This window comes from Oncorhynchus keta, chromosome 14, assembly GCF_023373465.1.
Source record: "Oncorhynchus keta strain PuntledgeMale-10-30-2019 chromosome 14, Oket_V2, whole genome shotgun sequence".
NCBI lineage: Eukaryota > Metazoa > Chordata > Actinopteri > Salmoniformes > Salmonidae > Oncorhynchus > Oncorhynchus keta.
In genome coordinates this window covers 44862172-44878211 of record NC_068434.1, presented here as the reverse complement: position 1 = coordinate 44878211, position 16040 = coordinate 44862172, and the positions used below count along the sequence as shown (strand labels likewise).

The window sequence follows — 16040 nt, the reverse complement described above, 5'->3', positions numbered from 1 at the left end:
CTCCTGCCTGTCAGTAACCAAACCACCGGCATAGTTCATCAGAGGAAGCTGATTGGTCTGACGCAATGGCGATTAAAAAAAAGGCAGGGCTCAGGCCTTCGCAACCTTAACAGACTGATATTGAGGGATCAGCGGCTTTGCGAGGCTAGGGAATAGGACCATTGCTTCCTGTTCTTGATGATGTCATCAGGAACGGTGATGAGGAAGTAAACCTCCCAGGACATTTTTTTATTGGCCACAGCTTATTGTTTTTATAGATTCATTTTGATCGGCCGAGGGAGTAATTCCTGACATGGCACTGTCTTTATTAGTCTACTTTATTATATTAGAGAAACAAAGGCCCTGTTCTCCCAGGTGGCGGTTTCGTTCACTCCCAGAGTGTATTGTAGTGAAGTGAAGCCGGGGCCTCGTGTCGTGTATGTACCATTCGTCACCACACATGACGTTCCCTCCCAGCAAATAAGTTATTTGAATTGAATACACTAGAGGAATTAAAATATCCATCCGTAGTGAAGTGCATTATGATATCACTGCCTTCATTCCCTTCTCCCTTCAACTCGAGCTCTGTTATGATTGTATTATACAGAAAAGATCAGTGGAGACCTAACAATTTCCTCTCTGTCTTTTCCTCCCCTCCCTGGTTTATTGGCAGCCGGGGCAGGGAGATGGACTCCGATGTCTGGCATTGGGGGGAGGGGGGGGTTGTTGTTGACATCAGAGTAACATCTTCATGGGTAGCCCCTTGTTGTAAGTGATGCACTTAATGTTGGCAAGAGATGAACACTTGTCATATTTTGTATTGTTGTTTTATAGTCTTGTCATATGGCTTGTTATTTTTTATACCTTTGTCATAACATACTGTTGCTCATATTTGTTTTGGTTTTATTTCTTCCAGGTCGGCAGGTAGACCCAGACAGCCCATGTCGAGAGAAGCTTGAGAAGACTATCATACTGTACACTAAAGTGGTGAGTCAAACTGAGCAGTCAACAACCATGTAGACCTAGGTGTTGTTCCAAATCTACACTAATTAGTTTCTCAGTAGTCTTGCTTGCATACCAGGTACTGTTGACAGAGGCTGATATCCCAGCGCCAAGTGCTTCAACTTCATTTCTTACTTTCTCTCTTTTTCTACGTTTCTTCTCTCTATATTTATTTCCCCTTATTAATTTTTTCCTTGTCCTTTTCTGATGTTCTCTCCTTAGCCATCTTTTTTTCTACCTTACTCATCTCATGTTTTTCCTTAACCATTTCTCTCTCTCTCTCTCTCTCTCTCTCTCTCTAGTTATTAGATTTCCTGGAGGTCCACCCGTGTGCGTTCATCCCACTGATCCAGCGCTCTCTGGAATTTGCTGTCAGCTACGTGTTCACGGCGGCCGGTGAGGGCCTCGTCTTCGAGCGCTTCACCGTCCAGTGCATGAACCTCATCAAAACCATCGTCAAGAACGAGGCCTACAAACCCTGCAAGAACATCGAGGGTAGGTGGAGGGTGGGGGCTAGGGCAGTCATGGTGATGGAATTTTGGATGGCGGTTATTGGTTATCCAAAGGATGCAGTCATCGTAATAAGTATTAATCTTTATTACTATTTTTATCCATTTATGGCTGTTAGTCATGAAAATAAAATATCTTCATCCATAAGAGTTGGTGACACAGTTATATGTAATTGTGCCAGCCCTAGTGGGGAGAGGGAGGGAGGGAAGAGAAAATGGGAAGGAGAGAATAAAGGAGAGGAGCGAGAGCAAGATGAAAATTAGGGAGAGGAAATAGAATGGAAAGAGACAGCGGGAGAAATCAACATGGCGTAGCATCGTTAATACAGCCAACCACAAATAACTGCACTTCCTTGGCAGGCAGGCAGATTGCAAGCATCGTTAATGTACCATTATAATAATATAGCGGTTTAGGAGGCGCCACAGTGGAGTTCAGTTTCTCTCTGAGCTGTCGAGACTTAGTTGTCGATGGTTGTGGTTAGTTTTGAATAGTGTGTGTGTCTGTGTGTAAGTTCTTACATGCTCTCTGGGTCGCCCCTCTCAGACAGTAAGCCGGAGAGTCTGGAGGCCCACAAGATCAAGACGGCATTCTTCACACACCCCACCCTCACAGAGATCGGACGGCGTCTCGTCTCCCACTACTTTCTGTTGACCAAGGAAGAGCTGGCCATGTGGGAGGAGGACCCCGAGGGCTTCGGTACGCTCACAAAGACATATGGCTGCTGATGTGTTTCCTTGTCGCTTTGCAAACTTTTCTCTTCGCAAGTTAACTCTGCTAATGTGTCCATCTGAATCTCCACACCATACTGGAGTACACAGACACACAGACACACAGACACACACACACACACACACACACACACACACACACACACACACACACACACACACACACACACACACACACACACACACACACACACACACACACACACACACACCCTCCTTATCTCATTGTTGCTCTGTTTTTGTATTCGCAGCTGTTGAAGAAACAGGGGGTGACTCCTGGAAATACAGTCTACGGGTGAGTAAATGACACACACACACATACACGCATATATGCCAGTGCACAGAGACGAGACCAACTGACTTGCTCAGCGCAGGCAAGCCGTTGAAGCAGCCATGCTCCCCCTGTCACTGCTCTCACTAACAGCTTTGCTGATTTGATTTCAACAATGTATTCAGTCACACTGAAGCTGATTTATTTCCCCTCCATTTCATCATATCCCTCTTCTCCTGTATTGTTTGGGAGTCCTTGACTGGGGTGCAACAAGATACCACAGCACAGCCACATATAACCAGGAACCAGAATAATCCTATAGATTTGTGAGACAGAAAGTGTGATAGGATAAGGATGTAGAGATGAGATAGTGTTTCTACCCGTGGCCAGTGATGTATTTTCTTAGTAAAATAACAACCACACACACCATTACAAGCACGCAAGAGCAACACTATTCTCCTTACCAGAGGGAAGAATGAGAATAGTCTTTAGCTGAACTGTCATACAAGAAAAGGAAGACCAGTATTTCAGGTGTCTTAAGCAAAATAATATGTGCGGTCCCCGAAAACACAGTAATAAAGTGTCTTATTGCAGTGCTGGTCAGTCAAACTATCAATTAGACTTATACTAGCTGAGCAATTAACCAAAGTTTCTGTTATTTTTCGTTTTTTTTAAAGCAACTTATTGACCGATGTACTGTAGGTTCAATTGTTTAATTCCATTTATTTTTCAATGAACTGCACACATTGAGCAGTTCTCTACAGATAAATCCGGTCAATCCCGAACTATGCGATGTTGTAGGGTAGTTTCCAACCGGCCAATATTCTACATGGTTTAGCACAGACAACGTGGTAATTAAGCACAATGACCGTAATCCATTACGCATGCAATTGTCCGGTCTGTGTGTTTGTTTTATGCCTGCTACATTATGTTAGTGTGGGGTAGACACGGAGATCGAGAGGGAATGAGAACAGTTGCTTCGAGGTATCTTTTGCTTTAACAGGGTTTCTGAAAATGTGGCACCGGAAATTTGACCATCAGCATCTAAATTTACCGGACATTTGAGAGAAAAGCGTTTGGTGCGTAAACTGAAATCCCATTTAGATTATGGTAATGCATCTTAATAAGTTATGCAAGTCGAGGATGCAACGATGTGCGGTCCTCCTGACCGAATTCTGGTGTCCACTTGTTAGAATATCTGTCCACATTTACTTTTCCTCAGCCAACAAGTGACGAACAGCAACATTACTACACTATGTTAATATACTATCCCCAATAGTAGAAAAGTTGACTTATTTTATTGGTCAGCTTGTCGATTAATAAATGGCCAACTCCACACACTCAGGGACAGTTGTGGGATGACGGATCCCAAATTCATACAACCAGTAGGCCTTAGGCTACATCAAATTTAAAAAATGTAAGCAACGAGTCTGATGCAATAGATCAGAACGTTTAGCTTAAAATGATGATAAACTATTACTTCTTCACAGTTTAAGTGCAACAATGCACACAAGGCAGTAGGCTACGCACGGATGTTCGTTCCATAATGCAATTAGCGGGAAAACACTGTTGTCAAAAGGGCACCATACATGTGCGCTGTTTCATGTCACAGAGGTGAAAATATCCATTAGACATTTAGAAAGAGGGGAGCTCTAATATGCAACAACTAGCACGGGTTGCTAATATGACTAGGATTTTGCCTTTGGCTGCTGGACAATGAAAGAAAGTTGCTATAAAATAATTGCCTTCACGGATACGGTCAGATTTTTGCTAGGCTACTTTGAAGTGAGGTACGACATGCCTCTTAATATGTATTAAAATGTTCTGGTTTCAAACAATTATATGTTTTCAAAAATGCATACTGCCTCCAGCACATTGCAAAGTGGTGTTTGACGCGCTGATGTAGCCTACCTTCTGTTGCTTATGTATGCATATGCTGTTTGAGAAGCTTCAGCAGCAGCTCTCACACTGTGACAGATTTTCCGCTCAAAAGCTCTATCTGTATGCTGTACTCGTGTGATAAATAAGATACATAACAAATATACTACACAAGCACCAATTTAATTCCACTAAATTATGCAAATTAACCTAGACTGATAAGCATGACCATTGACAATTATTTCCATCAACTGGTATTTCCATCAATTAATAGGCTAAAAAGCATTATTTTGCAGTGGGATTTTTTCTTCTCCCAAACAATGTGGCAATGCCAATTTTATTTATCGGCTTTTCAAATTTTCTAGCGGCCAATAGCCTGCTATTACCAGCTAATGGAGACCCTGACCTGAAAATACATGATCTAAGTGAGTGATGGATGGTATTTAGCATTCATAAAATAACTACTAAAATAGTTATTTGGTCAGACAGCATATATTAGAAGCATTAGAAGCCTCCTCCCTAAATTTGTTTTATTCACTGCTTTTGCACACTCTGCCAACCCGAATGTTCTAGCTGTGTTTGAATCCTGGCTTAGGAAGACCAAAATAAATTCTGAAATCTCCATCCCTAACTACAATAACCTAAATACTTTGCAATCTACTGCAAAGATAGCCTGCGGAGTTCTGTTCTACTATCCAGGTCTGTACCCAAACAATTTGAACTTCTACTTTTAAAAATCCACCTCTCTAAAAACAAGTCTCTCACCGTTCGCGCCTGCTATAGACCACCCTCTGCCCCCAGCTGTGAACTGACTGCCCCCCCATCTATCTTCAGAGCTCGTGCTGCTAGGCGACCTAAACTGGAACATGCTTAACACCCCAGCCATCCTACAATCTAAGCTTGATGCCTTCAATCTCACACAAATTATCAATGAACCTACCAGTTACCACACCAAAGCCGTAAACACAGGCACCCTCATAGATATCATCCTAACCAACTTGCCCTCTAAATACACCTCTGCTGTCTTCAACCAAGAAGACCCTCAACCCTTCTCAGCGATCACTGCCTCATTGCCTGCATCCATAATAGGTCGGCAGTCAAACGACCTCCACTTATCACTGTCAAACGCTCCCTGAAACACTTCAGCGAGCAGACCTTTCTAATCGACCTGGACGGGGTATCCTGGAAGGATATAGATCTCATCCCGTCAGTTGAGAACGCCTGGTTATTTTTTAAAAATGCCTTCCTAACCATCTTAAATAAGCATGCCCCATTCAAGAAATTTAGAACCAGGAACAGATATAGCCCTTGGTTCTCTCCAGACCTGACTGCCCTTAACCAACACAAAAACATCCTATGGCGTTCTGCATTAGCATCGAACAGCCCCGGTGATATGCAACTTTTCAGGGAAGCTAGAAACCAGTATACACAGGCAGTTAGAAAAGCCAAGGCTAGCTTTTTCAAGCAGAAATTTCCTTCCTGCAACACAAACTCAAAAAAGTTCTGGGACACTGTAAAGTCCATGGAGAATAAGAACACCTCCTCCCAGCTACCCACTGCACTGAGGATAGGAAACACTGTCACCACCGATAAATCCACTATAATTGAGAATTTCAAGAAGCATTTTTCTACGACTGGCCATGCTTTCCACCTGGCTACCCCTACCCCGGTCAATAGTACTGCACCCCCCACAGCAACTTGCCCAAGCCTTCCCCATTTCTCCTTCTCCCAAATCCAGTCAGCTGATGTTCTGAAAGAGCTGCAAAATCTACAAATCAGCCGGGCTAGATAATCTGGACCCTTTCTTTCTAAAATTATCTGCCGAAATTGTTGCCACCCCTATTACTAGCCTGTTCAACCTCTCTTTCATGTCGTCTGAGATTCCCAAAGATTGGAAAGCAGCTGCGGTCATCCCCCTCTTCAAAGGGGGTGACACTCTAGACCCAAACTGCTACAGACCTATATCTATCCTACCCTGCCTTTCTAAGGTCTTCAAAAGCCAAGTCAACAAACCGATTACCGACCATTTCGAATCCCACCCTACCTTCTCCGCTATGCAATCTGGTTTCAGAGCTGGTCATGGGTGCACCTCAGCCACGCTCAAGGTCTTAAACGATGTCTTAATCGCCATCGATAAGAAACAATACTGTGCAGCCGTATTTATTGACCTGGCCAAGGCTTTCGACTCTGTCAATCACCACGTCCTCATCGGCAGACTCGATAGCCTTGTTTTCTCAAATGATCGCCTCGCCTGATTCACCAACTACTTCTCTGATAGAGTTCATTGTGTCAAATCGAAGGGCCTGTTGTCCGGGCCTCTGGCAGTCTATGGGGGTGCCACAGGGTTCAATTCTTGGACCGACTCTCTTCTCTGTCTCCATCAATATTGTCACTCTTGCTGCTGGTGAGTCTCTGATCCACCTCTACGCAGACGACACCATTCTGTAAAGCTCTGGGCCTTCTTTGGACACTGTGTTAACAACCCTCCAGACGAGCTTCAATGCCATGCTCTTAAATACAAGTGAAACTAAATGCATGCTCTTCAACCAATCACTGCCTGCACCTGCCCGCCCTCCAACATCACTACTCTGGACGGTTCTGACTTAGAATATGTGAACTACAAATACCTAGGTGTCTGGTTAGACTGTAAACCCTCCTTCCAGACTCACATCAAACATCTCCAATCCAAAGTTAAATCTAGAATTGGCTTCCTATTTCGCAACAAAGCATACTTCACTCATGCTGCCAAACATACCCTTTTAAAACTGACCATCCTACCGTCCTCGACTTCTGCGATGTCATTTACAAAATAGCCTCCAATACCCTACTCAATAAATTGGATGCAGTCTCACAGTGCCATCCGTTTTGTCACTGAAGCCCCATATACTACCCACCACTGCGACCTGTACTCTCTCGTTGGCTGGCCCTCGGCTTCATACACGTCGCCAAACCCACTGGCTCCATGTCATCTACAAGACCCTGCTAGGTAAAGTCCCCCCTTATCTCAGCTCGCTGGTCACCATAGCAGCACCCACCAGTATCACGCGCTCCAGCAGGTATATCTCTCTGGTCACCCCCAAAACCAATTCTTCCTTTGGCCGCCTCTCCTTCCAGTTCTCTGCTGCCAATGACTGGAACGAACTACAAAAATCTCTGAAACTGGAAACACTTATCTCCCTCACTAGCTTTAAGCACCAGCTGTCAGAGCAGCTCAAAGATTACTGCACCTGTACATAGCCCATCTATAATTTAGCCCAAACAACTACCTCTCCCCCTACTGTATTCATTTATTTATTTTTTGCTCTTTTGCACCCCATTATTTCTACTTCTACTTTGCACATTCTTCCACTGCAAATCTACCATTCCAGTGTTTTAATTGCTATCTTGTATTTACTTCGCCACTATGGCCTTTTTTTGTTGCTTTTATCTCCCTTATCTCACCTCATTTGCTCACATTGTATATATACTTATTTTTCTACTATATTATTGACTGTATGTTTGTTTTACTCCATGTGTAACTCTGTGTTGTTTTATGTGTCGAACTGCTTTGCTTTATCTTGGCCAGGTCGCAATTGTAAATGACAACTTGTTCTCTACCTGGTAAAATAAAGGAACTAATACAAATATTTTCTCATCTCTATTGAGATGATGACTTAGAATTTAAATAATAGTCATCAAATGAACCTAATGTAATTTACACATGGAAGTATTTGATGAAAGTAATGTGAATAAATGATGGTTAATAAGTGCGAAGCGGCAATGGGCATCACTACCATCATAGGACTTATATTCATTGTTTTATTATGTTACAGCATTCAACCCACATATTAATTGCACTGTTTGTTTTTTTAATTATCAAAACTATACATTTTTTTTTACCGAACCCATCTCAAAAAGCACTAATCACTCAGCACTACTCTCACCCAAAAACAGACCATGTTTAGAAAAAGGAAAGGTCTGCACTCATAGTATTGAGCTGATACAAGGAAATGTATTTGATATACTATTTATATTGCCTATAGTTAGGACCAGTCGGTACCATGGCACAGGGGGGGATATTTTAGTGACGTCTCTGATGTCTGACTGTCTGATTCTCAATGAATTGGGGTAAGCTTTGTTTTGGTTTTGGCTGCTGCCTGTATCATCTCCTTACTGCTATCAGACTCCTCCCTCCCTCTCTACCTTGTTTCTTCTTCTCCATCTCTTTTTCTCTAATATTCCCTCTCTGTTAAGCCCAGCTTTTCTTACTTCCGTGGCGCTCTGGTTCAGGATCCACACTTCTTTTGAAGTACACCAGTGTAGTCGACCGCTGATGAGGCAACTGTGGATGATGTAATTGGTGCTGACTCCTTTTACATTCATTTGTCTCGCTCAGGATATCCTCACTCTCCGGTTTGCGCCCAATCACAGCTGTCCCAAATCTTCGACCACCCCTCCCCCATCAATCCTGCTTGACTTTCAACTACACAGACACTGATGACTAGGTCCAAGTGATTTTTTCCTAGTTAGATCATGTGGTCATTGCAAACTCAGGGCCTTGCATATAAATAAACAAATATTGACATACATGCCCCAGTCCCCGCTACAGCATGCTGTGTGCCTGCTGTCAGGAAAATAGATCTGCCTTCCCCAGTACAGTGGGTGATGTGTCCTTGATGTCGCCTTCTCTCTTCCCTCTCCACCGTGGTCCTCTAATGAGCTGTTTGTCAGTATGGCTTTATTATCAATGGTCTGTCTTGGGCAGCAAGACTTAACACCTAGTTATTGATTTCCACTGGTGTTGATCATGTCAGGGTTGTTTCCCCCTGTGGGAGTAGAACATGTTTGATGGGTGTGTTGTGTCTGTGATGTGATCTGATAACGCTTGACAGGTGTTGTATAGGTGATGACTATCCTTTAACCCTGTCAGTGACACCTGGCTGTTGCTGTCAGTGAGGGGTCTCATGCGATGCATTCCACGTGGCTCCCCTGCTCATTGATTTAGTGCCAGTAGAACTGATGGAGCGGGACTGGATCTGATGGAGAGGGAGTGTGTGATCGTGTTGTTGTTTTCTTATCTCCCCCCCCCCTCTCTCTCTTTCACCAGCCTTGTACAGAAGTGTTGTTCTTGGACATATTCCACAACTACAGTCAGACTCTGACACCAGTGCTGCTGGAGATGGTGCTGAATCTACAAGGTAAGTCTGTCATTGTATTGCCCTCTTAAGACAATCATTTCTTCATCTCATTGTGACATCCTGTTTAAATAAAGGTATTATATATTAACATGTTTCACAAAACGCAGCCTGATTCCATTCTAACCTGGCCTTGTCCAACCACAGCCTTGGTTGTAGAGGTGTCCACTTAAATGGCTCAGAACATGTGCTGTACAACACAACCATTCAAGAGTCTTTAGGAACACATTCTTTAGATTACAATATGAGATTCCCCCTGTGACACAGACCTGTGATAAGCTATTAGTTTCCAGAGTGAGTTGTCAGTGCACACAAACACAGGACAATTACAGGGTGTCTTTAGGCCAGTGTTCTCCTCTGACAGAGTTATATTATAGAGGACTGTCCGAGTGAGGAGAAATTGGATAACACTAGATTGGAAAATTCTGTTTTAGCTGAGAGCCAGATATTGATTGTGGGAAGCCACTCATGCTCCAGCAACAGGGGTGTAAGTGAGAGGGACAGAGGATTCCATAATTTTCCATGTTCAGCTTATTATCGTTTGTGTGTAGGTTTAACTTGGTGTTATGTGTGTGATTGCAGGACCAAGCAATGTGGAGGATCCGGTTCAGCTTCTGATGAAAGATGCAGGTGGGTAATCATGAGTTATTGTGGTCTCACTGCAGTAAGGTCAGAGGTCACGGCTCTCTGCAAGGTCGGAGGTACCTCTGTTCCTTAAGTCTGAAGCTCAGACATCCAGATGAGAAATGGCTGCAGTAGTCTTCCAGGAAATGTACTGTAGCTATCCTAGGAAGAGCCTTAGGATTATTCCCTTATCCAGGGGCTGTAAAAAGGCTGTATACAATCAGCTGCCGCCTTTTTGCAGTGACTTTCGTCTGACGGTTTCAAGTGCCTGGCAGCTCTGACATCACAGGATTATGACGGATGTTCTCATATACCGTAAATCTCACTGGATCCTTAGTAGATCTCATTCAGGGTTTGAAAGTAAGATAAAAGAGGAACATCTCCTGGGGATATTTATTCTCCACTAGGACTTAACTCTAAGTCTAGAGGGTGTTTTGGACCACAGAATATCTAGATGAGTCATACCGGTATACAGGAGGACACACTGATGTTCCTGTTATCCACATCCAGTGATTTACTCCCTAGAGAGACTAAAAAACCCTTTCGCTCTCCTCTCTATCACTCTTTCATTTCGCCATCCCTCCTTTTTAAAATGTTTTTACGCTGCACCCCCCTCTCTCTCTCTTCCTCGCCCCATCCCTCTCTAGTTTGATCACTCCTTATACAGACTATAACTCCCTCTCTGGGTCTCATTTCGTAGAAAGACTGTCCTTGTCCTGATGTTGCTTCCAGTATGTGTCCTCCTCCCTCTGTGGTTGTTAGCACACCACAGGTTCTCCCAGTCCTGTTAATGACATCGTTTGTCCAACACACCACCAGTGTGTTGTCATCAGCTGTCCACATGGTTTATAGTTGACTATTTCTCACGCTATAAAATCCATGTCGAGTGTCAGTGGGCTCTTCAGTGTAGTTACTCAAATGGGCTTTATGGATAGTCATACAAAACCGCTGTATCATAGTTTCTGTTTTGTTCCTTATACCTCACGTTTTCTTCAATATAAAATGACAAAACCACATTTACAGCTCAGACTATTGGATATTCGACGGCAAGGAAATAGAAATAGATGGCGTCTTTCAGTCGTAACAGTATTTCATTGTTGAAAAATGTTTAATTTTAATTTAATCTGTTTGCCCACAGTGTACAATGCAGTGGGGCTGGCGGCATACGAGCTGTTTGACAACATTGACTTTGATCAGTGGTTCAACAATCAGCTGCTGGGCGAGCTACAAGTGAGCCACCACAGGTATGTCATAAGTGTCATAATGGTGCATTATTAACAGTGAGGGATTGCATTTGTATAGGTGTAACGCTTTTCCAAGAACTTGGAAGTGCTTTCAGTGGGGCGTGACAACTCTCCTGTTACCCAATCCGTGAACTGGTTTCCTCTATTGTCACCCAATGACAGGAGTTACTGTTACTAAATGAGCTTCATTTAGTTAACCTCCATCCACTCTTTCTCCATCAATCAATGCAAATCACTCCTTTAGCCAAAAAGGACTGTCGCTTGGTTAGTAGTTGGTGTCACTACAAACATCCAGACTCAGGCTGTGATGACTCGGCGAAAAGAAGTGTGAGGGAGAGACAGTGTTTGAAGGAGAGGAGGAGGAGGAGAGGGTAGAGGTGGAATGTGTGATCTCATGTAGTACAAAGGAAGAACCCTCTCGACAATTGAGTGGTCAAACACACAAAGGAAGTGATGTCACAGTGCAGGTGTGGTGATGTCACAATGGGGCTTTGATGGGAGAGGGGTTCTTTCCATGGAATGACAATGGCTCAAGCCTCTCTCAGCCTCTCTGAGACATCAAAGCACACAGACTTACTTTAGTTAAAGTAGCTCCATCTGGCCTTATCATGTATCTGTCTGTGGTGGGTGAGCTGCTGCTCTTCAAAGAGGGAGAGTATTTTTAGTCTCTTCAGAGAATAAAGTCAGGTTGATAGACAGTATGTGCTCTGATGCACTTTTTTTTGTTCAGTTTCTTTTTATGCTTGTAGTGAATTGGTGTGAGAGTCTGGGAGATGGTAGAGATGGTAGATATTTGGAACCGTTTGAAAAGCGAAGCACAAATATTGCTGTGGATAGAAGCGTTTGAACATGGATCATTTCCTGCATTGTCCTTGAATGGAATTTCTCCTGTCATTCGCTGTGAGCTACTGCTGCTTCAGACATCACGTGGCTTTGACAGTTCTGAGGACGCACAACGTGATTTGTTTTATTTTCAAGTTCATTTTCTCTCACATAGGATGCGTTTTACATGTCAAAGGTATTTTAATATCATATAGTATTTAGCCTTCCGGTCAGCCCTGACAACGTTATGGTATTTTTCCCACTTCAATTAGCTATTTTGGAATTTCGAGTATAAATGAATGATTATTATTTAAATAGTGAAATAATATCAAATGCCCATCCTAAACATTTACCTGGGTACAGTGCCTTCAGAAAGTATTCATAACCTACAAATGATTCCACATTTTGTTGTTACAGCATGAATTCAAAATGGATTAAATACAAAAAAAATCTCGCTCGTCTACACACACTTGTAATGACAGTGAAAACGGGTTTTTAGAAATGTATGTGAATTAAATACAGAAATATCTAATTTACATAAGTATTCACACACACCCCTCTGAGAGCTTTGCACATCTGGATTGTACAGTATTTTCACAATTTCTGTGAAGTTGATTATTGCTAGACAGCCATTTTCAAGTCTTGCCATAGATTTTAAAGCCAAGTTAAGTCAACTTAAAAAAAAAAAAAAGTTTTTGTTTTGTGCCTTATTGCAAACAGGATATATGTTTTGGAGTATTTTTTATTCTGTACAGGATTCCTTTTTTTCCACTCTGTCATTTAGGTTAGTATTGTGGAGTCATTACAGTGTTGTCGACCCATCCTCAGTTTTCTCCTATCATAGTCATTAAGCACATTTTTTACTTCTTTAGGCTTGCCACCACACCCTTTTTTTGGTACTTATACAGTTGAAGTCAGAAGTTTACATACATTTACGTTAAAGTAATTAAAACTTGTTTTTAACCACTCCATAAATTTCGACGAGGACATCTACTTTGTGCATGACATAAGTAATTTTTCCAACAATTTTAAAGACAGATTATTTAAGTTTACAGACAGATTAAGTTTACAGACAGATTATTTAATTTATAATTCACTGTATCACAATTCCAGTGGGTCAGAAGTTTACACACACTAAGTAGACTGTGCCTTTAAACCGCTTGGAAAATTCCAGAAAATTATGTCATGGCTTTAGAAGCTTCTGATAGTCTAAGTGACATCATTTGAGTCAATTGGAGGTGTACCTGTGGATGTATTTCAAGGCCTACCTTCAAATTCAATGCGTCTTTGATTGACACCCTGGGAAAATCACAAGAAATCAGCCAAGACCCCAGAAAAAAGAATTGTAGACCTCCACAAGTCTGGTTCATCTTTGGGAGCAATTTCCAAATGTCTGAAGGTACCATGTTAAAACTTCTTAGGGCTGAGATCCCGCTAACGGTATTGATATGACAACAGCCAGTGAAAGTGCAGGGCTCCAAATTCAAAACAACAGAAATCCCATAATTAAAATTCTTCAAACATATAAGTATTTCACACCATTTTAAAGGTACACTTCTTGTTAATCCCACCACATTGTCCGATTTCAAATAGGCTTTACGGCGAAGCACCACAAACAATTATGTTAGGTCAGAGCCAAGTCACAGAAAAACACAGTTATTTTTTCCAGCCAAAGAGAGGAGTCACAAAAATCAGAAATAGAGAGAGAATTAATCACAAACCTGATCTTCATCAGATGACACTTATAGGACTTACAATACATGTATGTTTTGTTCGATAAAGTTCCTATTTATATAAAAACATGTCAGTATGTACTTGCGCGTTATGTTCAGTAGTTCCAAAAACATCTGGTGATTTTGCAGAGAGCCACATCAATTTACAGAAATTCTCATAATAAATGTTGATGAAAATACAAGTGTTATGCATGGAACCTTAGATATACTTCTCCTTAATGCAACCGCTGTGTCATATTTCAAAAAAGCTTTACGGAAAAAGCAAACCATGCAATAATCTGAGTACGGCGCTCAGAGACCAAACAAGCCAAAAAGATATCCGCCATATTGTGCAGAAAACAGAAGTCAGAAATAACATTATAAATATTCACTTACCTTTGATGATCTTCATCAGAATGCACTCCCAGGAATCCCAGTTCCACAATAAATGTTTGTTTTGTTCGATAATGAGTTGAAAAACGACCAACCTTCAGATTTCCCACTTCCTGGTTGGATTTTTTTCAGGTTTTTGCCTGCCATATGAGTTCTGTTAGACTCACAGACATCATTCAAACAGTTTTAGAAATTTCGGAGTGTTTTCTATCCAAATATACTAATAATATGTATATATTAGCAACTGGGACTGAGTAGCAGGCAGTTTACTCTGGGCACCTCTCGGCACCTTACTGCCCCCAGCCAAAAGAAGTTCATCCTGTACAAACAATAGTATGCAAGTATAAACACCATGGGACCACGTAGCCATCATACCGCTCAGGAAGGAGATGCGTTCTGTCTCCTAGAGATGAACGTACTTTGGTGCGAAAAGTGCAAATCAATCCCAGAACAACAGCAAAGGACCTTGTGAAGATGCTGGAGGAAACGGGTACAAAAGTATCTATATCCACAATAAAACGAATCCTATATCGACATAACCTGAAAGGCAATTCAGCAAGGAAGAAGCCACTGCTCCAAAACCGCCATAAAATAACCAGACTACGGTTTGCAACTGCACATGGGGACAAAGATGGTACTTTTTGGAGAAATGTCCTCTGGTCTGATGAAACAAATATAGAACTGTTTGGCCATAATGACCATCGTTATGTTTGGAGGAACAAGGGGGAGTCTTGCAAGCCGAAGAACACCATCCCAACTGTGAAGCACTGGGGTGGCAGCATCATGATGTGGTGGTGCTTTGCTGCAGGAGGGACTGGTGCACTTCACAAAATAGATGGCATCCTGAGGAAAGAAAATAATGTGGCTATATTGAAGCAACATCTCAAGACATCAGTTAAAAGCTTGGTTGCAAATGGGTCTTCCAAATGAACAATGACCCCAACATTCTTCCAAAGTTGTGGCAAAATGGCTTAAAGGACTACAAAGTCAAGGTATTGGAGTGGCCATCACAAAGCCCTGACCTCAATTCTGTAGAAAATTTGTGGGCAGAACTGAAAAGGCGTGTGCGAGCAAGGAGGCCTACAAACCTGACTCAGTTACGGCTACCCAAAACGTTTGACCCAAGTTAAACAATTTAAAGGCAATGCTACCAAATACTAATTGAGTGTATGTAAACTTCTGAACCACTTGGAATGTGATGAAAGAAATAAAAGCTGAAATAAATCGCTCTACTATTATTCTGACATTTCACATTCTTAAAATAAAGTGGTGATCCTAACTGACCTCAGACAGGGAATTCTTAGTAGGATTATATGTCAGGAATTGTGAATAACTGAGTTTAAATGTATTTGGCTAAGGTGTATGTAAACTTCCGACTTCAACTGTGCATTTTACATATCACACTTTACATTTTACATACGTGGTACTTTTATATTTCCTTTTTTAATTTCATCTTTATTCAACCAGGTCGGCAAGTTGAGAACAGGTTCTCATTTGTAACTGCGACCTGCCCAAGATAAAGCAAAGCAGTTCGACACATATAACAACACATGGAGTAAAACAAACATACAGTCAAATATACAGTAGAAAAATAAGTCTATATACAATGTGAGCAAATGAGGTGAGATAAGGGAGGTAAAGGTAATAAATATCCCATGGTGGCGAAGTAAATACAATATAGCAATTAAAACACTGGAGTGGTA

At 42.0% G+C, this 16040-nt stretch overlaps 1 protein-coding gene across 1 annotated transcript in view; it reads left to right on the top strand.

The window, feature by feature from the left end:
* ipo11 (importin 11) overlaps positions 1-16040 on the top strand; it is a 234524-nt gene that overhangs the window by 63472 nt on the left and 155012 nt on the right. Inside the window, exons 9-15 of the mRNA XM_035786216.2 lie at positions 896-966; positions 1284-1476; positions 2035-2187; positions 2471-2514; positions 9455-9545; positions 10125-10172; positions 11305-11410. Coding sequence (XP_035642109.1) covers positions 896-966; positions 1284-1476; positions 2035-2187; positions 2471-2514; positions 9455-9545; positions 10125-10172; positions 11305-11410 — 706 coding nt within the window. The remainder of the gene's footprint in view (positions 1-895; positions 967-1283; positions 1477-2034; positions 2188-2470; positions 2515-9454; positions 9546-10124; positions 10173-11304; positions 11411-16040) is intronic.